The sequence below is a fragment of the Procambarus clarkii genome, chromosome 34 (genome assembly GCF_040958095.1).
Source record: "Procambarus clarkii isolate CNS0578487 chromosome 34, FALCON_Pclarkii_2.0, whole genome shotgun sequence".
Lineage (NCBI taxonomy): Eukaryota > Metazoa > Arthropoda > Malacostraca > Decapoda > Cambaridae > Procambarus > Procambarus clarkii.
The window spans coordinates 38,559,883-38,587,245 of NC_091183.1; the positions used below are offsets into that span (position 1 = coordinate 38,559,883).

Consider the following 27,363-nt stretch of genomic DNA (forward strand, 5'->3'; position numbering starts at 1 on the left):
TATGAGGCATTATTTTGATAATGCAGTTTGATTTGTTTCCGTTTGGATGGTTGTAAAGTCACTGGAACACATACAGAGAAGGATGATCAAGTTAATCCCAGATGATAGAAACCTTCGTTATGAGAGATTCAAAAATTTAATTAAAATTTCTAGAAATATAAAGTGTAAGGAGTGACATGATAACATGCTGGGTAGGAACATAACAAGTGGTAAGGATACAACAAGCGGGCTAAGAACATAATGAACTGGGTTAGGATATACCAAGAACAGGGGTACACATCTCTGGTGTGCCCCTATCAGGACTACAGTATCCACGCATGGAGACGACTCTTCATAAAGACATATCTGCTTTGGAGAAAGTTAACACAGACTGACAAAAATCATCTCAGAACTATATCAACTCTCATACTAGGAATGGTTAAGGGCCACAGAACTAAACACTACAGAGCTGATCTCATTGAGACGTTTACAATACAATACTGAACAAATTAGAGGATATTAATCCAGATCAAATTGTTAAAAGGTCAAATATAATGCAAGCATTACATGGGCTTAATTCTAGCTCAACAAGCCACAACACAGGAAAGAAAATTTGAGTTGTTTCTTCACCCATAGGATTATAAACCTATGCAACCACCTACTGCCAGCCAATAATGCCAAGACACTACTTCAGTTTTAAATCCAAAAGGAAAAAAATTCCCAGGAACAATTAGTTGACCTTTGACAAACAGCTGGCTGTCTGTCCCCATTGTGGCCACTGAAAATGATGGCATTCAGGTAAATCGAAGTAAATAAATAATAAATAAATGTTTATATAGATAAAAGTACATACATACAAGATGAGTTACAAACAGAATGTTGGATTTATGGATAGAGCTAGTAAATACAATGCCTAAAGCCACTAATACGTACAGCGTTTCGGGGAAATATAACAAACAGTGACAAGGATATAACAAGAATGGTATAAGAATGTAACGCGCGGTTTAAGGACGTAACAAAAAAAGATGTAGGAATATAACAAGAGCAGGGTAGGAATATAACAAGAGCAGGGTAGGAATATAATAAAAGCAGGGTAGGAATATAACAAGAGCAGGGTAGGAATATAACAAGAGCAGGGTAGGAATATAACAAGAGCAGGGTAGGAATATAACAAGAGCAGGGTAGGAATATAACAAGAGCAGGGTAGGAATATAACAAAAGCAGGAGTAGAAATTTAACAAGAGCTGGGGTACGAATATAACAAGAGCAGGGGTACGAATATAACAAGAGCAAGGTAGGAATATAACAAGAGCAAGGTAGAAATTTAACACGAGTGGGGGATACAAATATAATAATAAGAGTTTGATAAATATATTGAATAAGAGTTTGATACGAATGTAACGAGTAGGGTAGGAATATAACAAGAGGGGGATAGGAATATAACAAGAACAATGTATGAATATAGCAAGAGTGAGACAGTTACACAACCTGAATGCGGGGGTAGAAATATGACAATAGCGGGATAAAAATCTAACGAGAAAGGGGTAAGGATATATCAAGAAAGAGAGAGAGAGGGGTAGGAATGTAACAGGTAGGTGCGGGGTTCCACTGACCGAGTGACGTGTATGAGGACCAGTATAGAGAAGACCAGCGGCTCGGGTGGGTGGAGATATCACTACGTCTCCAGCTATCTTGACGTTTGAAGTTAGTTAACGTTATTGTGTCCCGACTTGTATATTAGTTAAGGAAAATTGACCCTCCTTTAGGATTACCTGGAGAGAAGAAAATACGTAAAAGAATTGGTGGAATAAAGAGGAGCTCGATAGAAGTATAAAGAAGGTAAGAATAAGTTACTGTAGATCAGTAGTTTAATGTTGACTGATGAAAGTTAAAATTTACAAACTAAAGTTTAAACAAAAATAGAATTTTGTTAGAAGGTAATGCGATTTTGTAAGACGATGATCACTCGTTATTTACAGAATTAAGGCAAATCTTCGAGTTGCTCGCATTATCAAATGTATATATTTGTGTTTGTAAATTTCACCTATTTATTTATTAAAGGCATTAGACGTACAGTACGGTACAATACTCTGTTTAATGTTCCAATTAACGTAGTTATAAACAAATATTAACAGGATTACACTTCAAAGTATTTTTTTGAGTTGTATTAAGAGTAATTTATCTGGAGAAATAATATTTATTTGCATAATATAATACAAAATTAAAAGTGGATAAGTCATCAATGTCAGAGCTGCTTTTTTTCCTCTCAGCTCCGGTTCCTTTACGTTGATAGTGTGACCAGTGTTAAGGACCGATAAGAGCGGCAGCCTCACAAGTTCAAGTCAGTTTATTGAGATAAGAAAATATATCCCAAAAGGATACAGTATCTAAGCTATTTCTACCCTTGTTTCATTACCAGTCTCTCAAGGAGCACAGAAATCTATACAACACACATATTGCAAATACATTATAATAATAATAATTCGTTTTGTTGGGGACAGGCAGCCTGTGTGTGTGTATATATTCATAATTCATACATTGGTACATTTAGCTCGTATCGTGGTCCGTTCAACGTCAAACTACAGACCCTCCCCAAATCAGTTGACTAACACTCGGATACCTATTTAATTATTGCTAGGTGAACAGAGACATTAGATGAAAGGAAGCATGCCCAACCATTTCTGTCCCACCTGAGATTCTCGACTGTGAGCCGAGAACGAACTCAACTATACAATTACATTTCTATTAATTCCTTCACACAAGAAGGTGGCGTGTTGCATCTAATACCGTATATGGTCATGGGTGTACCCGTCGGGGATATGAAACTCATAGTTGTCCTGGTACAAAGACCAGGCTCTCCATGTGGTCACCCAACCAGTGACTGGCTACACCATACGATCCTTAACCAAGCCTCGCGACAGGCATGTCATCCACACCTATTTGCGGAATGGCGTAATGTAATACAGAATAATCGATGACAGCAATACAAATGTTTAGACACCCAGCCCATAAATCTGAAAATCAAAGAATTGACGACACATATTTGTTGAAATACTCCCTGCGTTATTGCCTGTGATGGTAGAAGGTTGTGACAGAGGAGAGCGGGTGACCTTGTATAGATCTCAGGGGCAAGGGCACAAACCAGCCGAGTGAGCTAGGTATTTTAAACGCATTGAAATCCTTTGAGAGTGATGTTGCACAATCGACTTGAGAGTGGTCCAGGACGGACCGAAACATCGTCGTCCCTCCACTTTCTAGTGTGTGGTTTGGTCAACATACTTCAGCCACGTTATTGTAACTCCTCGCCTGCACATGGCGCACCACCTAGGGCCCTATATGCCCCCAGAGCAGGTGACGATATGTACCAGTCTCTAGCACTGCTCCTGTGCCAGGTAAGTCCACTACGGGCTCACCATAGCCCTTGCTACTTGGAACTTGTTCCGAGTAGCTGAATCTATAACAACAACAACAATAGTCTCTAGCCCTTACACTCTTATATTACTGCACACAAATGTCTTTCACTCCTGCATACGTATCTATATCTAAATTTGTTTTATCTTTCCTTCTTTTTCCATATTTTTTTCTTTCGGTCGCGTCCACCTCCTGCTTGAGCACCTCGGGGACCAGGTCACATGCACCAATGAATGTCTTGAGGCAGAGATGTTCAATGATTGCAGCGTTGTGGGTGGGTGCTGATGTTGGGGTGGGGGGGGTCTGTAATGGTGGTCAGGGGGACGGCTGAGTGATGGTGTTGAATAGGGAACGTTGAGGGGGACGGCTGGGTGCTGGCCTTGCGTGGTGGTGTCTGCTGCTCCAGTAGTGGTGAACTTTGTGACCCGCTACGCTACAGCCTCGCACTATATACCCTACTGTGTGTGTGTGTGTGTGTACTCACCTAGTTGTACTCACCTAGTTGTGTTTGCGGGGGTTGAGCTCTGGCTCTTTGGTCCCGCCTCTCAACCGTCAATCAACAGGTGTACAGATTCCTGAGCCTATCGGGCTCTGTCATATCTACACTTGAAACTGTGTATGGAGTGAGCCTCCACCCTATCACCCCCACCACCCACACACACACACACCCTGTGTGTATGTGTGTATGTGTGTGTGTGTGTGTGTGTGTGTGTGTGTGTGTGTGTGTGTGTGTGTGTGTGTGCCAGTAACGACACCCCGCCCATGGAAAACCCTGTTAACATCAGAATAGTTCAGACATAATCAAGTAAACTCTTTTCTGGATAATGATGATAATTACCAGTGGTTCGCACCTAGGCGATAATGAACCATTTCCTGCCTATTCAGCCTTGGTGCTTGACGTTGCTGTAGTGTGATATTATAAATAGCTTTTCTGTTCACTGCTCATAGAAATATTTAAATAAATTAAATTAAATAAAAAAACTAGGTTCATAAACATTGTATATTTACAATTAAGTTAATTGATGCAAAATTACAGTATATAATTACATAGAGCCAGTCACAATAATAGCATATAAACCTTATCATTATATACTGTTCAGTTTGGATTAGATTTAGAAGTTTTTCTTCTGTTTGATACTCTTTAAAACGATATTGTTGGAGTAGAGCAATCTGTTCTAGTTTGTATTGAGCTCAGCAAATGGCTAGTTTCCATTCAGCTCAGCAAATGGCTAGTTTCCATTCAGCTCAGCAAATGGCTAGTTTCTACTCAGCTCAGCAAATGGCTAGTTTCTACTCAGCTCAGCTAATGGCTAGTTTCTATTCAGTTCAGTGAATGACTGTGGCAGTAAAAGCTACGACACACTGTAGGTAATTACCTGGCTAGAGGCACAGGTGGCGAAGGCTCTGTTGTCATGACTGTGTACAAAAACAAATCCGTTGATACTGAAATATTAATTTGGCAATATTTTTGTACAAAGTGCAAGTCAGATTCCCCGCCTGCAGTCACTGAGCTGGATCAACACGTCCTCAGTATGACCAGAGATTTGTTTCGTGTTCTGTAATTTGACTCGCATTTGTCTTCTGTAATTTTTGGAAAGGCGGATACAAATCTTACCTAAAAGTGGAGAGAATTTTTAAAATTTCTATCTTGAGGATCCACCACCACACGACAGCTCCAGTTGTTATCATCATTGAGCACCTGTTCTTAAGGTATGACACAGCGTCTCATGTGTGGGCTTCAGGTGTGTGATGACTTTGCAGGTCCAGCCTGTGCATTAGGGGGGGGGGCATCATCATATACGCATCCTCTTACGAAACCTGTATATCTTTCAACAAGCATGTGTGTTCAACGGCTTTGTGTCCATATATTAAACAATTATGAGCGCAAATAAAGCAGTGTGAGGTATTATAAAACAGTAATACCCTTAAACTGTGAAATTTCGAAACTAGTAAACTGTTTAATAAATGGAAACAAATCCGCTATGATTGTTGAAATATATACAGGCTCGAGATTGGGGTGTGCGTCACGGGGAGCGGCTATGTTTGGGTATGCGTCACTGGAGCAGTTCCTGAACCGATTATGTGCCTCTGTAATCCTTTACACCACCGCCCACGGGATGGGTATGGGGCGCATAATAAAGAAAGAAATTGAAATTGAATTGCGTCACTGGGAGAGCTTATATTGGGGTGTGCGTCACTGGGAGAGCCTATGTTTGGGGTGTGCGTCACGGGGGAGCAGTTATGTTGGGGTGTGCGTCACGGGGAGCAGCTATGTTGGGGTGTGCGTCACGGTAAGCAACTATGTTGGGGTGTGCGTCACGGGAAGCAGCTATGTTGGGGTATGCGTCACAGGGAGCGGCGCGCGTCTCTCAGGTCATCAACCAGCCCTGAACAGGTTGTAGCCTCACTCAACCCCGCTCCATCTCAATTTTTTGTTCTTAGATTGTCTCGTTTATCTCTTTCACACATTTTTCTTATTTGCAATTTTTTGTTTGCCATGTTTTATCACACTCGGGTTAGCGTAGCAGTAAAGAATCCTGGGATCTAAACTGAATTAATGTAAGACAGTACGTCGTTTTTTAATCAGTGGCTTTCTATAAAACTTGTGTACCTACAAATAAACGACTGTAACATGTTCCAATGTATATTGTATAAATAAAATTTATTATTATAAACACTAGAAGAGTTGGTCACAAGTGTTCACATAGATTACTTGTTTTAATTTCCAAAAGGACTGCTTTCAGTGTTGCTACATATTAGGCTTCTCGGCATGGCGCGTTGATTTGATAGTAACCAGCCTTCAGCGTGCCTGTCACCCAGAGGCGTATTGTGACAAGCACTTTATTCCCACCTGTGCTTTGGTGTGGCCTTGGGGTGGGGCGGGGTGGTAGACTACTACTTTTTCCAGTCCCAATTTCAAACATCCTGCTCAGGGAAAACGAAAATAGAGTTCATATCGTCGCCGCAAGCTGGCTTTCATGTTCAGTTACAAAAAAAAAAGTCGTAATGTCAAGTATTCAATACTTTCCCAGTGTATTGTTGAGAGTGTGATTGCAACTTGTTAAGTTATATACTTTTGGCGGGTAATATTGTGGATTCTGTCGGCAGCTGTCAATATTCACACTTAGATATGTTTTAAGTCTGTCTTTGTGCTTTCCCGTCTTGGGCACAGTTCTCATTCATGTTAAATGCAGCGGTTTAGCACCAGATTATTAGTTTTGTTACATTCCTGTTTACACTGTAACGTGTTGTGTGTTGTCCATAAGTGGAGGAAAATTTGAATAAACGTTATCTCACGTGCGCTCACACAAGCATAGTATTAGATCGAAGGTAGCCTAACCAAACACGCCGTTCCACTACGAGTTAGCGTCCAATATCCTCACGTTTGATTACCTTGGTACAGTTTAAAGTATCAGAAACTAGGAGAAGGACTTGTACAAATGACCATCGAGTATCAGAGACAAGCTCCAGTAAATATTCCAGCAAACCATATATATTTTTTAACATGAAGTCTTTGGACTCGATATATTATTATACATTAAGTGCTTAGCTCTAATTAGCTATACATTTTCAGGTATCAATGCGAATGGCAGGCATTCTAAATATTTTAAAATCGAAAAGAAATATATTGATAATATTCTGTATTGAACATGCATCATCATCCCGATCTATATATATAGTGATAACAACTTTCACTCGGGAAAGACGAGTAATTACCTAAACACATGTTATTAAACACAACGACATGACATTTGTGGTAAACCATCATTTGAAGACAACACTCAAAATGACAAATTAAAACACTTGAGACAGGTGTTTCAGGGTGTGCAGTGTTGCGGTTACTGAGATTGTCACTTTCAGCAGAATTAGAAACCTGAGGATAGATCTCACTCTGCACAGCCGCTGCAGAAAGCGGCCCTGCTGAAATAGAAAGGCGGGTCAATAAGGTCAGCTGGTATCATCACAAACATCTATCATACCACCACTCTCACCACCACATAACATAAAGAGTTAGGGAACACTGCAGGAGGTACGTTGGCCCAGAATGGTAGGGGGGTCTCGTTTAATACCACCATTTCGCCCATATAGCTATCCAATCTAACCTTGGAACCTGTTAAACTGTCTAAATACTTCCCTGCCGACCGCCATGGTATTACTACATAACTGCTATAATTTTACCTCATCTTATTATTAATCAACCAACTTTGGTATAATTTGACCTTGCCGAGTACCCCGTGATGAGACTATCAGTTATCCCGGGCCAGCGGCGGCAAGTGTCCCGGGCCAGCGGCGACAAGTGTCCCGGGCCAGCGGCGGCAAGTGTCCCGGGCCAGCAGCGGCAAGTGTCCCGGGCCAGCGGCGGCAAGTGTCCCGGGCCAGCGGCGGCAAGTGTCCCGGGCCAGCGGCGGCAAGTGTCCCGGGCCAGCGGCGGCAAGTGTCCCGGGCCAGCGGCGGCAAGTGACGGGTGGGATAGACGGGTAAAATGAGGTCAGCGAGCGGGCCCCGGAGGCCGGACATGCCCCGGATCGCCTCAACATTACCGAACACTTGTATTTTCCTTACGCTTATTACTGTATTAAAGAACACTAACCGGTAGTACAGTTGGGTTCGTTCTCATCTCACTATCGAGAATTCCCGGTTCGAATCCCGAGTGGATCAGAAATGGTTGGGGGTGTTTCCTGTCACCTAATGCCAGTGTTCACCTTGCAGTATACAGGTACCCAGGATATTCAGATTGTTGTGGGGTTGCATCCTGGGGTCAGTAAGTCGACCTTGGTGGGGGGGGGGCAGGGCCGCTATATAAGCCCAACATACATATATATATATATATATATATATATATATATATATATATATATATATATATATATATATATATATATATATATATATATATATATATATATATATATACACACAATTTATTATTATAAAAATGATGTCTCGTCTGAGATGAAATCTTAAGTCTTGCTTCTTGTCGTGTATACAGAAATGCGAGACTTGTACGCTGGAAGTTATCTTGGCCGTGATATCATGCCAATCTTGACCTACATCTTACTCTTAGTCTCCCTTCATGACCCAAATAAACTCAACTTATCAACATAGCGGATTGTCGCTACTTAACACAAATAAGAATAATACTAATATTGTTATTAGCAGATTTTGGTTACTTAACATAAATAAGAATAGGATAGGATAAATAAGAATGCTGCTGCTTATATTATTATTATATCTAAGATAAGCTAGAACTGAGGGGGAGGAAGGAACATCCCCAGGAGAGGAAGAGGACGAGACTGAACAAGTCTGGTGAACAGTGGAGCGGCGTCCCTGCGCCTAACGGGAACCTCCAGCTGTTAGACAGGAGAAAAAAAAAAAAGAGGGTCGGACCCCGCCTGTAGCCTACTCTCATACCCGGCCTTTATACTGAATAATATAAATGACTGTCGCCATGCCTAGTGGCTTATACTCGACCCTCACCTTGTCACTGCTTCCCTTAACACTCAAATAATAATAAGTTAATATAATACGAAATTTATGGCAAAGATATTTAAATATTAATACTGTAATTTAAGAATTGAAAATGTTGTATAGGTCTAAGCAACCGTTCACTCATGATTTAAGAATATTTAACACTGCCTCTTATGTCCCTTTTGCGGTCTTATAGATATAGGTCAATTTTTTTTCCGCTTAGGTCTACACCATGCCCCTGCACCGAATACTTGTAATCAATCTGAACTTTGTGTTGTGTTTTTCTGGGCTTCTCGTTCCCTTGTACTTGTTTGTGTACAATGCAGAGACGATCCATATTCTTGAGACGTTCTCGTCCCTCAATGAAGATTATTTAACATTTCCTGCACGCATAAGCGGCTTCGAAAAACAGATGAAATATTTAAGGAAAGCTCCCACCTAGGCCTTAAAAAAAAAAAGACTGTGATTCCATACCAAGTAGTATGCTATCTATAGGCATAAGAGAGGCTTCCCAGGAATATACCAGGCCCCCTTCCTACGACTAGGTAGTGTCCCTAAGACGCCCGAGGTATTTACCTAAGTATATATGTATGTTCTAAAGTCTGAGGACATTATAAATGAAGGTCTTCAGGTCAAAGAGGGAACGCATGATGCAGCATTCTGCTGTTTATCTTGAATATACTTTGACTTATTCTTAGTATATCTCACCACTAACTGATCTCGCTATTTTTACTTTATAAAATTTGCCAGCCAAACCAGTATGACCAGTGTGTTTATTTCTGTTGTTTATTTTAATTATTACCATGTATATGCTCTAGGGTATAATATAGGATAAGGATTATTATATTATTTTTAATGATTAATATGTTTCTCATAGTTATATTATACTAGAAGGGGTACCCGGCGGTACCCGGGGTAGTCTGTCTTTCCTGTCTCCCTCTCTCTTCCCCACCCTCATCTGTCCCTTTCTCGTCTCTCCTTAAATCTCCTCCTTCTCCCCATTTTCCCTCTTCTCCCCACCCTCTCTTCTCTCCCTCTCACCCCATCTCCCTGCCCTCCCTCCTTCACTTCCTCTTTCCTCGTGTGGCCTCCAGCCTCGAACAAACATTTAAGTTTATATATAGTGAAGAAATCAAGAGGTTCGGCCAGCCACCTTTCACTGATGTTGTGTGGATTTAGGATTGGGTCTTACTCCCTCCTAATAGGGCCAATAGGACCAACTCTATCTCGCCTCATGCAGGTCGGCGTTCAATCCCCAACCACATTTTGTCCAAGTGGTTGGGCACCTTTCTTCCCCCCCCCCCCCCCGTCAAATCCCAAATCCTTATCCTAACCCTCCTTCCCAGGGCTATATAGCCTAATGGCTTGGCGCTTTCCCCCCCTGATAGTTTCCTTCCCTCTGTAAAGTTGGGTGAGGCTAGCCCTTAACTTCCATCATTAGACAGACAAACAAACAAACGGACATTCTCTTATAGATACTTTTAATCAATATATATATTGTGTAATTTTTATGTATCTTATCATATATTCCATATAATTTTAATTACATCATATTTTTTTTAAACTGAAAATAAACTTTTACAAGATTCATTTAAACGCTGTTTTCAGATAACAGAACCTGGCAAACTGGGTCTAACTGGGACCGCACGCCAGGACGGGTTGTATAGTTAGCCTGTCAAACAATGCAGTTAGGCCGAAGCTGGCAACCTGTTTATTTAACTTGTACTTGCTTGGCTAAACTGAATATTGGGGTTCAGTTCGTGAGCCTTGTGTGTGCGTGTGTGTGTGTGTGTGTGTGTGTGCGTGTGTAACCTTTTCCACTGCCACTCACAGGATGGGTATGGGGTCCACTACCACTCACAGGATGGGTATGGGGTCCACTACCACTCCTTAGACAAGAGCTCATCACAGAGGCAATTCGTCTCATAAACACACACACACACACACACACACCAAGTTTCTAGAAACGCTATCGGATAGATCACCGTGTCAGGGTCCCCCAGACCACCGTGTCAGGGCCCCCAACCACCGTGTCAGGGCCCCCAGACGACCGTGTCAGGGCCCCCAGACCACCCTGTCAGGGCTCCCAGGTCACCTTGTCAGGGTCAGGCCTTCTAACCTCTCTCAGCAGGGATGAGCGTCACGGTCTGGGCGCCGTGCTGGCCGTGGCTTCAGTCAATGAACTCACCGGAACGAACTGTGCTGCACGGCGGAGAAAAACATAAATTAAAAATATTTTTAATAAACAGACGAATTAGAATATCGGTTATCTAATATTTTGGAAGTATGTCGTTATATCGGCTATTGGCCTGATTGCCACTGGTTTAGGATAAGACAAATATTATTACAATTACTCTGGCGTTGCCAGCGAGCGCCGCTGTAAACATTGTGGTCCTGCGGTCTCTCGGTGTTGACACAGGATACGTGGAAATATTTTGTGCCGGCAGAAGTGTGTTCAAGACAGCAGAGCAATGTAAATATGGTACGGTTGGGCGAGTTCCTCACGGGCCGCTGACCCTCTGGTTATTGACGAGGTAGTTTATCTTTTTTTGCTCTTGAAAAATATGTTTGTTGACTAAATGAGCAACATCCGTATGGATGTCTGTTTGGTTAGTTGTCTTTTCGCACGCCGACAGCTGCTAACTATTGTCAATTTTTCAAGGAAACGTGGTTATCTTGATTTAAAAAAAAAACTTCATCCTTAAGAACAATTAATGTTCACAGAGAAGCACACTGTTGGCCAACGTCTGTGTTTGTTACGTCTGGGATCGTCTTTACATGAAGTGCTATATTAAAGTCTCATAAAAGACTTTAGTATGAGGGGAAATATTGGGTTATGGTTTCTAAATGGAACTCCATTTGTTAAGGAAACAACCTAAGTTGTACCTTAACGTATCAGAGGATTACGTTATTGTTATAATACGAGAGGAGACATGTATGATACCGACAGGGAACGGAACGGAAGTGTTTACAATAAACCATAGACCAGGAGACCCATGGTCCGGAGACCCATGGTCCGGAAAACCATGGTCCGGAGACCCATCGTCCGGTCACCACCGCAGACCCAGCGTGGCGGGAAGGTGCTATTTCCTTCAAATGTCTGGTTATTTGTGAACCAGTTGAGCTACGACAAGCGGGTGGGGACGTACTTATACCCTAAATACAACTTTGCCTCCTGAGCGGGGTCGAGCTCTGAACACCAGCCATAGCTCGCAGTGTTGTTTCTCTATATTGTCTTCAGCGTATCTTCGCTAGCAAGACTTATTTCAGTTCCCTTCACAGACAGAAGTAAACATTACGAATTGTTTCCCTTACTGTGTACCATCTACGTCATTCACAATACACAGTCAGCCAGTAACAGTTATTTTGATGGTACCTTAGTGGAACGAAGAAAATTGCCAAATTAATGTTTGCAAACCACCCGGGTTAAGCAGCGGACCGTGTGTGTGGCGGCCCGTGTGTGGCAGCGGCCCGTGTGGCGGCCCGTAGAGCGGAAGGGCACTGGAGTTATTTTGTAAAGACCGGAAGATCTGAGGCGTCACTAACGAGTAATGAGTATGACTAATATTTGTGTGAGCCGTTAGGGGAGGTGGGAGGGTAGGCAGGTGGGAGGGTAGGCAGGTGGGAAGGTAAGGTGGTGAAGGATCAGTTGAGGTCATGGTCAGAGGTAATGTCAGGAAGCCTTACAGGACAATGAGTGCATCTGTTTTCTTTACTTAACTTTGGTTTGTTATTGCATAACAATGCCTGTCTTAGCAGTGTGTGTGTGTGTGTGTGTGTGTGAAGGCGAAGGAGGAATAGGGGTGGCGGGAGAAGAAAGGAAGGAATAACTTCGTGAGGATCCCGGGCGAGGAATGTACTTAAAAGGACCAGTACCCCGCCTACACACCAGCAGTTGACGGGCCTCGTCCAGCCCACTCTCCTCAAGCGCCCTCCTTCCTCCCTCACGCGGATTAGGAGAGAGAGAAGATATCGAGGTCATATAAAATGACCAAACCCGTATCTCTGGACCCAAATTCCGCATGAAAATAATTGTTATTGAGGGTAAAACAAAAATATATTGCGTGAAGAACACTAAGCCATCCCAGGACGTGGAGAACGCTGAGACTTGGGAGTAACCAGAGTGTAAGATCTGAGGGTGAAGAAGAGCATGACAGCCGTTACTGAGGCAGTCTACCAAGTGATGACCATGTTCCGGCCCGCACAGTACTGCTGTGCTCACTACCATGCAACCCAGCCTCAGCGTGACCTCTGTGTGGCCCTCTCAGCACACAACCAATTGGCTCTAGGTCCGATTCTCGGGCAGTGCCAGACGTTTGGGCAAGTTTCCTGACAGCCGATGCTTCTCTTCACCTAGGGGTAAATAGGAACCCCCAGGAGTTAGGTGATTATTGTGGGTTGCATCCTGTAGTGGCCAGCCGTTGGCATCAGAAGAGCTGGAAGAGGCTTCCTGTCCCTGACAGTGAGAAACTATGCCTAATTTAACTAACAACCCAATCAGTTCTTAGACTCATTGCCTTATAAATAAGACCATGGACAATAGATGTGTCCAAATTCAGCGCAACCATAATTCTTATCTACGTTTGGATATTGTTCTTCAGTTTAGGAAAATATACGTCTTGAGTGTTAAGCTAAAGTACTACAGTAAAGCACACATGTTGCATTGTTAAGATATGTGTTCCCTGGTACACATTTACGTCAGGTGACGTACCTTACCATTTGCGTCAAGTGACTTGACGTACCAGCACTCGACGGTGGTACGTCACGTGATCATAGTAATGTTATGGCGAGCTTTGTCGCATCCTGTTGACCATCCGGGTACCTTCCTTCCTCCCACACCTCTCCCTGACTTTCTCCCTCACATAACTACGGTCTGGGTACCAATGGTGCTCTGGTATCGCTAGGGTGATGAAGCGGGCGAAAGTGAGAGCGGGTCGTCGTGCCAGGTACTGGTGATGGTAGTCCATGCCTGGTACTGGTATTGTGAGAGCGGTTGTCACGCTAGCAAGAGTATGAGAGTAGTGGAGGCAAGCACCATACAAGTATGCAAATGTAAAAACGACAAAACCAGTGGGATTTGGGAGTCACGTCAGACAAAAAATATAGGTACACCAGGACCCAGGAGTTAGGAGAAACATTTCTGCATCCGGAACACGATATTTAATGATTAGAACATTATTATTGTTATTATTTAATAGACGTGATGTTCTTCACACTCCCTACTGGTTATTATTAGTTGTACCTGTGCCCACTGGCCGGTGGGGTAAATTCTGTACTCCTTACACACAGAAATCACAATAGCGTGATGTATCAAATGAACAAATCAAATTAAGGCAGCGTCTAGGAAGCTCTCGGACGTAGGTTCGAATCCTCGTCACGGCTCTTGGGGATTTGTTCACTGTACTCCTTGCTGTGACTATGGTCACGGGACGTCCACACAACGGTTCACCCCCCCTCCCCCCCGGTAATTTACTTCCAGGGTAATTTCTCACATCTGTGGTTTCTCTGGCTGCCGTAAGTTTCCTCTTACTAGGCTTCTTACGCAAGATTGTCTCAGGCGCGCCTCCTCCATATGCTATACAACCATTATCGCAATAATAAAAATACAATTACCACACCCGGGAGGTGTTTTTATATCAGTAAATACATCAGCTGCTTTTGTGAACTATATAAGACCATAGAATGTAAGAATTATGGAGCACCGTCCATGCTTGGCAGGTCCTGTTAACATCCACCACTGTCCAACCATTTGAGCTGGACGGTAGAGCGACGGTCTCGCTTCATGCAGGTCGGCGTTCAATCCCCGACCGTCCAAGTGGTTAGGCACCATTCCTTTTCCCCCCGTCCCATCCCAAATCCTTATCCTGACCCTTTCCCAGTGCTATATAGTTGTAATGGCTTGGCGCTTTCTCCTGACAGTTCCCCTCCCCCCCCAACCACCTCTCACCTGTATACTTACCTCAATATCTTCTTGTTACCTGGTGTATTCTTTGTCTCAGTAATGCTAGCTGGTAGCCTCAACCCATGATAGTTCCTGAACCTATTATGTGCCGCTGTAACCCTCTCCACCACCGCCCACGGGATGGGGTACATAATAAGTGACTAAGCTAACGCTTCATATTATAAATCACAACTCCATTCTGACTTTATTCCGTGCAGTGATGTATTATTCTCCTGGCCTCGAGGCGTTGCTCTAACCACTCACTCTCAAGTCTGACAATTTGATGTGTATTATTAATGCCGTAGACAGAATAGTTTCTTTCCCCAGGTTAAGAAATTTAAATTTCTCAACGTTAAACCGCATTTGCCCCTTTCCAGGCCAACACGTGCCTGTCCCCAGCAAGCACGTGCCCGGCCCCAGCAAGAACGTGACCGACCCCAGCAAGCACGTGACCGACCCTAGCAAGCAATGGCAGGTTCGTATGGCTGTGAGGAAAGCGAGAGGAATACACAGGGAACGAAAGTCTTTAGTGGCAAAGGTTTTTAAAGAAGGAAAGCTCGATGTTGTAGGATTATTCCAGACAAGATAAAGGAAGTGGAAATAAAAGTGAAATTAATATATATATATATATATATATATATATATATATATATATATATATATATATATATATATATATATATATATATATATATATATATATATATTAGGAGAGGAAGTAAGGTAACTATCAAGAGAAAGCGCCAAGTCATTATGACAATATAGCACTAGGAAGGGGTCAGGATAAAGATTGGGGATGGGGGGGGGGGAAGGAATGGTGCCCAACCACTTGGACATTTGGGGATTGAACGCCAACCCGCATGAAGTGAGACCGTTGTTCTACGGCGCAGCCAAGCCACATAGAGCGGAGTTTGGAGAGGAGTGAACAGAATGAGATAAATAAGGAAGGAATATGCCTGTTGTGAATAAAGGGCGAGTTGAACGGAGCATTAAATAACTTCACTTATTTTACTTTTCAAGTGTTTGCGAGAAAAATTAAAATTTGGAAAATCAAAAGGTGGCTGTTGTTGTTTTAGATTCAGTTACTCTGAACAAAATTTCCATGTAGCACAGGCTATAGCGAGCCCGTAACAATAGGTGGCGAGTGTCATTGTTTATGCACCAAGTAACTATAGAAATAATAACATAAAAGTGTTTTTTTGGGGCGAAGTAAGGACATGGCAGTCCAGCTAGAATGAAATAATGCCACCAAGGGTATTCTGTCGTTACTGACCAGTAGACTTAATGGTAAAGCCCAGTTATACTTATAAACCGCTAGAAATACATTGATGGTTTCCACCAGGATCGCCAGCACTTCCCCGGAAACAAATGTGAAATTTAGCGAGCAGTACAGAGGCAAACTTTCCTTAGAGGTGGCGGAGTACATGTAATATAACTCCCTCCACCTCCACTAGATGACGGGGCAAAGCTGCAGCGTCATCAATAGGCTCCCACAAGGTATACCTTGACCTAGTTACAAACTAACAAATTATGCGTGCCGTGGTCTCCACTGCTAGCAGGCGTGTACTAGCTAGCCTATGGCCCTGGGAAAGTGAATTGTGTACTCTTCTTAAATTTGTCGTTGATTAATTGCGTTTGTTGTTTTCATATCTGGATTGTCTTACCAAATGTTGTTGGTAGGGAATGAGTTCAAGCTCTAGTTCCTTTGGGCTATCGGTCGTCTTGGTCGACGACACCTGTCCCTTTTGTGTCACTTCATAACTATAGTTATGAAGCAGTGAATGGATTTGGTCTCTATCTCCACTGACTTCACTCGCTGAACATTTCCTGATTCCAATTTTTTCCTGTCTTTTCGTTGTTTACACTGTTTTCTCGTTCTGGTTACATCTATCTTCTACTTCTGTTTACATCCTCTCGTTCTGGTTACATCTATCTTCTCGTTCAAGTTGCACGTGTATTAAGACGGTCCATGTGTGTTGGGGATTATTTAGCGTGATGATAGTCTTTCTCTGGAGGTTTGAAGTTGAGTTACCTCAGCGTACAATTATGTCCCAGCTTTCTCTTTGTTCTGGGACATGGCGGAGAATCTCTGCACTTTCTCACTTCTATATTTTCCACTTCACAAGGTGTGGGTTCCATGTCTATGCCACATACGTTAGTTCTGGCCATACAAGTAGTATATATGTAAATGATTATATGTAAATGTAAATGATTACAAGATTCCTGAAAGTTGTTCTTGTATATGTATACAAGGGTATATATATGACAATGTCAGACCACGGAGGAAAATGAAACAGGAATTTCCTTAAGTACTTTCGTATATTAAATACATCTTCAGAAGGTGTATTATGAAGATGTATATTAAATACATCTTCATTCCTTCTGAAGATGTATTTAATATACGAAAGTACTTAAGGAAATTCCTGTTTCATTTTCCTCCGTGGTCTGACATTGTCACATTCTTAATCACGTGTTTATTTTCGTGATATACACACAAGGGTATATATATGTATATATTAGGGTTATTAACCTAACCCTAGGTTAACCCTAACCTAGGGTTAGGCGCGGGGGAAATGGCGTTTATACCCTGGCGTATCTCTTAGCAACCCGGCCTCTCATCTAATACGTCGCATTTGTGTACGGAATCGACTAATCCGTTAAACTTGCGATGTATTATTACAAATTAAAGCTCCACACTATTTACTCTTGTTTTCTATCCATCGGCCTCGATAGGTTTGGTGGGTTGCTTGGGTTCGTAACGGTTCTGGCTAGACTAAACAGTTGCATTTTTTACGAAGTGGCACATCGAGATAACGGGTGGTGGCATAGATGGATCATCTTTCCATCGGGTTTTAAAGCAACTGAAGGTACATTTACCACTGTTCAGTAATCTCGCACAATGTGTAATCAAAATAATTTTATGCAAAGTTGGTAACGTTTGCGTTTGCGAAGATTATTTAAATTAATTCGCATATACTTTTATGTTCATTATTAATATTATTATTGAAGTTATTGCTGTGTGTTGTTGTATACTGTACTTTTATGAGGCGAAATGTGGCTTACATGATGGATGTTAGTCCCCAAGAGCCCGAAGGATAGAAATAGCCTAAACCATTCTATCGCATTGAGATGTATTTGATTGTCTCAATAAACTTACTTGAACTTGAACACTCATAAGCCTTGTTAAGATTTTCCCAGTACGATTCTCCTGGCATTGAGACGTTAAACTAGGATTGTTTGCAGACGAAACAGGCTTCCCGAGTGTATATTTATAGTCTTGTAATGATGGAAGCGAGTTCATTGTTCTCTGTTTACTCTGTGACAACACCACTCTCCTCAGCATTATATATTCCTCAGTATTGACACCACCCTCTCCTCCCTCAGCACTATACATTCCTCAGTATTGACACCACCCTCTCCTAGCTCCCTCAGCACTATACATTCCTCAGTATTGACACCACCCTCTCCTCCCTCAGCATTATACATTCCTCGGTATTGACACTATCCTCTCCTCCCTCAGCACTATACATTCCTCAGTATTGACACCATCCTCTCCTCCCTCAGCACTATACATTCCTCAGTATTGACACCATCCTCTCCTCCCTCAGCACTATACATTCCTCAGTACTAACACCACTGTATTTTAACTCGTCTCCATACTGTTACAACTGGAATGTCGCTGTTTTTACTAAACGTATATAATAATTATAATAATAATAATAATAATAATAATAATATATATATTTTTATTATTATTAATAATATTATTAATAATATTATTATTAATATTATTATTATTATTATTATTATTATTATTATTATTATTATTATTATTATTATTATTATATATTAATCTGAATTAAGTTACCAAAACTCAATCGATGGCTAAACACATCAAGGGTTCTGTAATAAAGCGACCATTTTCCAGTGTCTCTGGGCACTTTACAGATAGTTTTCGTTTTTAAATGCACAACTTCCACTAAAACTAATGTCACAAACACGTTGAACACACCACTTGTCTTTAGTCGAAAGCGTTCCCAAGCAAGCGGGGCCAGAAGGGATGCACACTGGCACTTTCTTACCCACCAGGGGCCAGATTCACGAAGCAGTTACGCAAATACTTACGAACGTTTACATCTTTCCTCAATCTTTGACGGCTTTGGTTACATTTATTAAACAGTTTACAAGTATAAAAACTTCCCAATTAACCGTTATTATTGTTATAAACAGCCTCCTGGTGCTTCGGAGCTCATTAACGGTTTAATAATTGTAAACAAAGCCGCCAAAGATTGTGATAAGATGTACAGGTGTGTAAGTACTTCGTGAATCTGGCCCACAATGCCACATTGGGCATGACTTAAAGTTTAACTTAACTCGCCACAGTACGGTACACCAGTTGTAAGGGAATAAACCACAGAGCGCTGGGTGGAGTCGTCGAGAAAGTAGCACACGAGGGGCAAGCGGTCTTCTGTGTGTCTGGCTACCTCACTGGTGTGCTTACTTACTGACTACTGAGTGCTAGTATGAGTGTTCTCTACTGGCTGAGTATTACCATCACGGACCTTCTTATTTGAGGTACGTTCGAACAGAGGGTTTATTTGAACGAGCTGTGCACAGGGTAATGATGCGGGAAAACCCGTTCTCGCATTTGTACGGAATCGATTATTCCGGTAAAAATGCGACGTATTGTGAAAATTAAAGCTCTGTAATATGGACGTTTTCTGTGCATGCACCTCGATAGGTTATGCCGGTTACTAGGGTTTGTACATTTCTAATTAGGCAAAAAGTTGCATATTTTAAGGCGTGGTAAATTAGGAGAACGGGCTGGCCTGTTAGGCAGAAGCTATATATGCTAAGCAAAGTCCCCTTAGCAAACGACTGATTTTTCCTAGGACGCAATCAACGAAAGGTTTCTAACTCCTAGGTACCTATTTACTGCTAGGTGAACAAGTGCATAAGATGAAAGGAAACGTACCTAAAGCCGCCTGATCCTCAGATAAGAGGTGCAGATCTCGTAAATAAACACGTAAGTCTTTAAGATCTATTGTTTACCTCACAACTGCTTTGTTATTTCGGTTGCCACTTTTGTTGTATTTTTTATATCTTTTTGTAAATATAAGAGGTTATATACCTATTTTTAAGCCATTGTCATTATATGGTATGTGGTTAAGGGGAGGATTTTACTTATTTTGTTCCTTACAAAGGTATTGGTATGAGGATGGTCATTATTTTGTCTGTCCCGTTAATTAATTTGTAAATATCTGTCCATCATTAGTCAAGCAGGGAGCAGCGAACCCTGAAGTGAATCTTCAGCGAACCCTGTGTTTGCTATACTCTCAGCGATAACAATAATCACGATAACAATAATTCATTTTATATGCAAGACAGTGAATGTAAATTATTTGACAAGACAAATAGAACTGTAAGAGTTATTTACTGAGCATACATAACAAATCAACAATGAAGGAAGGTGATGAGGCTGATGACTGATGTATGGTAGCCTAGCGGCCATGGGCCAGGCGACCAGTGCATGCATAGTATACAAAAAACATAATAAACACTGCATATATGTGCACCGAGAGGTGTATCTGTGTATATATATACAGAGTATCTGTGGAGATCTGTGTATATATATATACAGAGTTTACTTCAGTCCTGGACTATGTATAACCCTCAAAAGGTTGTGATAGGCCTTATATAATACCCAATACCAAACCAATCACAATATTCCAGTTGCGACTTTTTCATAGTATGAGCTGATTTTTTTTAATTAAAAATTTTCAATTAAGAACAATGAATTTGCATAATTAGTTGCTTCGTGCTTAACCCCCACACTAAATTAAATCATCAACCCACAGTCGATAATATCATCTACACCATAATACAGTCCACACTAACATACACACCACTTTACAATCTCATTTGAAATATTAACGGCCGAGGTACGCACGTGGTAAAAATGGAGTGGAAGCACACCTGTTTGTGAGTGGCAGGTGGAGCCGTCGGAGCAAACAGGAGGCCCGCCGGGTGAATATAATGCAGTGCCACGAGGTAAAATAACAGGTGAGGGATCAGTGTGTGTGAGCAGCCAAGCCTGGGAAAAGCAGACTTATATCAACCGTGCAGCTGACGTCTTGAGAAAACAATGTTCTGGGTGGGAGGGTGGAGGCGGGGATACAGGGGGGCAGAGACTTGGTGTTTTGGAAACGAGGTGCTGGGGGGAGACGGGAGGCGGGTAAGGAATGTTAAGTTATATTCATAATGAAAAAGGAGTAATCAATGTATCTTCATGCCTTTAGTTTAGTTTAATTTGTGATTTATGGAACTCATACCCACCCAGTGGGTGATGCAGAGAGATTAGTCAAGATAATGGGTTTAGGAACGTTACTCTGTATTCTTTGTACAATTTACATTTATGATGATCCAGTTACAAACAATTTAAATTAGCCTCATATTTGTGCCCAAGTTACAAGATAAGTAGATTCTAGTTGAAACACTACAGTAAGGCTGTAATTTGAGGGCTGTGGCATGAAGTATTTTAATTATGTTAAATCGAGTATATTATTGTAAACTGAATACGAGTGTTTAACTTGTAGCCTCTCCCTGTACCTTTGGCATAGAGCATTTTGATCGTCTGCATGATAACATGTATCATGCAAAAGAAGCATCTGCTAGACACTTTATTTAGATCAAATCTTTCTGGATTGTGTATATCAGCCGTCAATATGTTTAAGTACATGTTTGTTTTTGTAATTATTATTAATTGCTATTAGTATGATGTGCTCAGTAAGATGTCCAATTTGTCAGGGTCTTGCTTAATAAATAAAATACCCTACACCCTCCCCAGTCCTAATGTTGAATGAAAATGCATTCGAAATTTAAGTGACCTTCCTACGATGTGATTTAACAAACATGCACCTGTGCAAGAGCTTTTCCATTCACCTGTGCAAGAGCTATAATATATACCTGTGAAAGAGCTTTGCCATACACCTGTGCAAGAGCTTTGCCATACATCTGTGCAAGAGCTTTACAATACAACTGTGCAAGAGTTTTCTATACACCCGTGCAAGAGTTTTACCATACACCAGATAACGTACATTATACTTAGGATTGTTTATTTACGCCTTGGTCAAATAAGGTGGAATAGTTACTGATCCAATGTTTAAAATTCCGTTCACAGCATTCCAAATTTTATATACAATAGCACAAAACGCGAACTTTTTTGTGGGGAGCAAATCGGTCCATTTTTGTATGTTCGACCAAATAGTTTCTATAATTACTATAATTTTTAGAGGGTGGGCTGGAGAAGTGTAGTTTTTAGTGATTGTGTGGTGACAGCCTCCCCCGAGGGTAGGCCTTCGTGGATGTCAAGGAGGCAATGTTTTTTTGAAAGTCCTCGACACTGTATACCCATTACACACATAAAACATGTCTGGCTTCTAAATTAATGTCATAACTTGATGCCTTATTTTCAGAAAAAAATAGATATCGTTGGATGTTGCAGGTATGTATGGCGGAAAATTATAATTTTAATTCGTTTATTTCTTATTTCGAGTGTTTGAATGTTTGTTAGGGAAAGGGGGGGAATATTTGATGATGTATTCATTTGTTTTCAGATATGTGGATAGCGGTTGTGGTTGTGGTTGTGGTGGTAGTAGGGGTGTGCGAGTGCCGGGTGGAAGATGGTAGACGGTACACGTGGGGAGACGCCCTTACTGACCCTGATGCCCTCGGCCCCGATGGTAATCCATACCCTAGGTCAGTACCCCCAAGTCTTTGTGGGGCTTTATCGTCTCCATCATATGATTATTTTAATAAATTGTCTCCTGCTGCTTCTATTTCTGTTGTTATTGATGATGCTCCTGCTGTTACTGTGGCTCCCTCTGTACTGCGTTTATTTACTGATCTGTTACCAGCATGCAGAATGGTATTTATAGCGTAAGAAATTAGTGCTATTCTCACTGTTCCTTATGACAAAATTTGCTGCTTCTCATACTTTTTTTATTGTTTTTTTTTTGCTTATGTTACTTCGAAGGTAGGGATTAAGTTATGAATTTAGTCTTGTAGTACAGTATCTATTTAGTAAGTGTGTTGCAAATGCTGATTTTCCCCATGATTATGGTCAGATCAAATAAATTTATAATGGACTGAAGGCCTGCCATTCATATGTACTTCATGGCATTTTGCTGACCGTTACAACACATTCTAGATCCTTCAACTCACTCGGGCTCTAGGCTGCTGACCCTGCCAGCACGGTACTATATTTACCACAAATCCTGTCTTTGCTGCCCATAGGCTACAACACATCTGTTCACCACTAACCTCAATTTCCCATGCCCACAGTCACATTTGCAGTTCCTGGTGGCCAGTGGGCCCGTACCTCGCAAGCAGTTTGGTCCTGGGTTCGACTCCTAGCCAGTGAGGATTGACTAGGTGCCAATCCTTAATTATTCGCCTATGTTCACCCATCTGTAATTAGATATCTGGTTGTTAACCAATTAGGGGGTCGTATCACAGGGAAAAACTAGTGGGTAAGGCTTACCACCCAGCCCGTTCTTGCAAGCGATCCCAACGTCTGGAAATTGTTGCACTACAGTGCCCTAACCTAACCAACCCAGAGGACCCACGAAGAGAAAACGGAACAGTATATCAATTTCGGGAGCCGCAATAATTTTCTTGTACATTAGTTGGGTAAAGTATACATTAAAGTATACATTAAAATGCGACGTGCTATGATAGGATTGGTTGACCATGAAGCCCGTCCTCCTGAGCGTTCCCATGTAGTTTTAGATTCAGCTACTGGAAACAAAACGCTCCAAGTAGCACGGGCTATGGCGAGCCCGTAGTGGCCTTACCTGGCACAGGAGCGGGGCTGTTTGTCTACAACAGCTATAGATGAGCGTTCCCAGCGTCACTAAACTGTTGTACTAAATTGCCTGAACCTAACCTACCCGAAGGCCCACAAACAGAAAACGGGTACATCACAATAATTTCGCGAGCCCTACTATTTTTAGTACATCAGTTATTTGGCCGTAGGTAAAGTGTACGTCAAAATGCGATGTGCTATTAGGAGAACGGGTTGTACCATGAGTTAGGGGAAGAGAAAGCTCTCAGTCTACTAACATGAGTCAAAAGTGGTCTGTTTTGGTCTGTTCCTATACCCATCTGTGTAAAAAACAAACAAAAATATATGTTCACCCCTAACCTCGTCCTCCATGTCCACAGCGCTCTGGTAAATCGGCTGTACACTGAAGGCGATTTTGGGCCTCCTCGGAGCGCGAGGAAGGGTCGAACCCTGCACCCAACCCTGGACCCCAGCACCACCAGGAACAGACTCCTTGCCAAATACCAGGATGCCAACCTCGGCCAGCTCGCACCAGAGGGTCAGTCTCTACTTGAGTTCATGCAGTGCCATTGATACAGCACAACATAGCATTAATATTTCTTAGTTTTAATTAAACATACAGGAGTGGTTAATGTGAATACCTTTGGCAAGGTTGTCTACTGACATTTCCCCACTCCCGTTCCCACAAAGCTAGAATTTCAGTATTGTAACTTTAAAGTACTGCCCAATACTTTCAAACTTTATCTTCGTAAGTCTGCGGAGGCAGACTTTCATTCATCTGGGCTGTATATGGGTCTCGAACCGTGGACCCCACGTGTGTGAGGCCGATGCTCTATCAACTCTGCTATGAGCAGCCTTTAAAAAAAAAGAAAATTTTCAGAAGCAGCATCCTGCTGTCAAATTGAAATTTTCAACTTACCCTGACCACTAGTGAAGCTCAGAGGAATTACTGACCCACGCCCACGTCATATAAATTGTCATCTACACTTCCAAGGAAATAAACATTCCATTCACCTGGACTGTATGTATGTATTGAAATTGAAATAAGTTTATTGAGGTAAAATACACACAAAGGGATGAGGTAGCTCAAGCTATTCTCACCCCGTTACTGTATGTATGTATGTATGCGACCCTTAAGCCCAGGTGAATGGAATGTTAAATAGACTAACCATCGTGCGAGATGGGGACTTTTATTATTATCACTGCTACCTTATTCACGCTTGTGCTCATGATATCCTCATAACGAACCCAGAGTCTGTCAGTGCAGATTACTTATCACGTGCCTCTGTATGACTAACCATCTTGCGAGATGGGGACTCTTATTATCACTGCTACCTTATTCACTCTTGTACTCATGATATCCTCATAACGAACCCAGAGTCTGTCAGTGCAGACTACTTATCACATGCCTCTGTATGACTAACCATCCTGTGTGATGGAGGATTTTTTAGCATCACGTAGCTAGCTTTTTGACACACTGTACTCCCTTTCATATAGTCTAGGGTAGCTGCACAAATTCAGATGTACCTAATGTATTAATAAAAAAAAAGGCTAAATAGTTTGTGTCATCAAGAGCATCATGGTAGTTTAAAAATGTGACAGTTTTGAGTATAATTATCTTAAAGCAGAATGATTTTAGAATATGATGTATTGACCGCCTCAGGTAGGAGTATGACATCATCACCTGCGGCAGAGAACCAGGTAAGGACGGCTGCCTCCGTCAAGTCCCCCATGTCCTCCACCAGCCCCTCCGTCTCGTCGTCACCGTCACCGTCGTCGTGTCCTCCCGGCCCTCCGGCTAGGCTATGCCGGACCAAATTCAACACGACGGCGCCGATGTATGGCATCAGTCTCACGTCAGGCCGGCCTGTCACCATCGTCCAGAAGTTCCCTGATCTCTTGCAGCAAGTTATCTTCGAAGTGTGCGAGTGAGTCTTTCTGGGCTGGAGGAAGTGGTTCTTGTAGCGATTTTGTTAATTGTTTCAATGCAATATCTTGTTGTTTCATAGTATTGAGACTTATAACACTCATTATTCTTCAAAGGAGGACACGTTTCATTGAAACTTGAATGTGTAGGTTAATAGCTATATATGTTCTTTTGTTTCCTTAGTTTCCATGCTACCTAAATTGTCTCATAATATAGACTTTAAATCTACGGATACGTCACAATTTTACACAAGACAGTTCGCCAACGAATTTTAAAACCTAGGTAATTTTACCTAACCTAACTCAAACCAAATTATCCTAACACAGCCTAACCTAAACTAATATTAATACATCCTAACCTAATATATATATACGGTAGTGACAACCAGAAAACAAATTTAGTCGAACCGTCTTGTGTAAGATTTCATCATACCCCCAAATCCACAACTGTTATATATATTATAATAACACTGAACTTCCTGTTGATACTGAACAATGTAGATAACCACGAAATTATTTTAGACCGTTTAATGTTTGTATAAAACCCAAAAGTAGTTCTCACATTAAATGAGAATTTTTTTTTTGGTGAGCTCACTATAGCCACCTACACAACCCCCACCTCTACTCACGCCTTCACCTACCCCCACCACCACCACACTCACACCTTCACCTTCCCCCACCACACAGGAGAGACATCTCCCGTCCACGAGGCTCACCATAGCCCGTGCTTCTTGCCCCGCTCCTGTGCCAGGTAAGTTACGGGCTCACCATAGCCCGTGCTACTTGGAACTTGTTCCGAGTAGCTGAATCTATAACAACATACCCCCACCACCACCACACTCACTCCTTCACCTACCCCCACCACCACCACCACACACAACATCTATCCCTACCTCTACGTCTTGCTTATGTTGCAGAAGCTCACCATGGTAACATCATGTGTTTGTGTTGCAGGAGCAAGTCATGCGACATTGTGCAGGGCGCGTGTGTGCAGACGTACGTACCCTACCTGTTTCTGGTGATACCGCTGGGTCCTGTCACCCTCACCGGCCAGGATTACGTCTTAGTGGAATCCGGCTGTGCCTGCCAGCCCAAGTATAGTCAGGCCGCCTCCATCCCGTCTCCGCTGGACGCTATCCCAGGCCTCGAGTGACCGGGATTATCATAGGATATCGTGCGGAAAATTAAAGGAATTAGCTGTTACCAATGGGACAACTCGACATTCATCCTTAATTGTCGGAGTGAAAATATCGTGTTATGTGGCCGGGGTTGTTTCCATGATAAACCATGTGTTTGCTTAACATATACATCAACATGACAATCTTTCTCCGCGACGGCTGTCAGTTTTTGCCAATGACAGAACAACAATATGACACTTTCTTCCCGATGGCTGTCACTTTCTGTCCGTGACAGCTGTCACATTCCCTCTCCGCCATGACTGTCACACTAAACGTAATTTTGAATAATTATATAGACTTTTACCGATAAGATAAAGAATAGATTTAGTTCACAATTGAACACAGACCGTCGTTTGATTTAATGTAATGTTTTTAAATACCATCATATTCAACTGAACGGTTATTGATAATAGTCCGTTCATAAATTTGCAACATTTATGTATCTTAGTAATATTCATCAGTACATGTTTGTGCTTACAATCACTCGTGCTTGCTTAAACAAGCACACATGTTTGCACAACCACTCACGCGCATACACACATGCGCGTGCGCAGTAAGATACTCAGTTAATACTGAGAATGTTCAATGTTATTCAATTTATTAGATTTAATACA

General features: G+C 42.0%; 1 protein-coding gene across 3 annotated transcripts; it reads left to right on the forward strand.

Moving 5' to 3' along the window:
• The first annotated feature begins 1,599 nt into the window (after nucleotides 1–1,599).
• LOC123762071 (uncharacterized) lies at nucleotides 1,600–27,363 on the forward strand. Of its 3 annotated transcripts, XM_045748332.2 has the most exons (6): nucleotides 1,600–1,818; nucleotides 15,178–15,275; nucleotides 22,417–22,558; nucleotides 24,026–24,183; nucleotides 25,309–25,573; nucleotides 26,526–27,363. In XM_045748332.2, exons 2-6 carry the CDS (start codon nucleotides 15,269–15,271, stop codon nucleotides 26,722–26,724), a joined length of 771 nt encoding a protein of 256 aa, XP_045604288.1. In that variant the 5' UTR covers nucleotides 1,600–1,818; nucleotides 15,178–15,268; the 3' UTR covers nucleotides 26,725–27,363. The 3 variants fall into 3 exon arrangements, with proteins under 3 accessions (XP_045604288.1, XP_045604289.1, XP_069191969.1); XM_045748333.2 differs by lacking the exon at nucleotides 15,178–15,275; XM_069335868.1 differs by lacking the exon at nucleotides 15,178–15,275 and having other exon boundaries at nucleotides 1,612–1,683.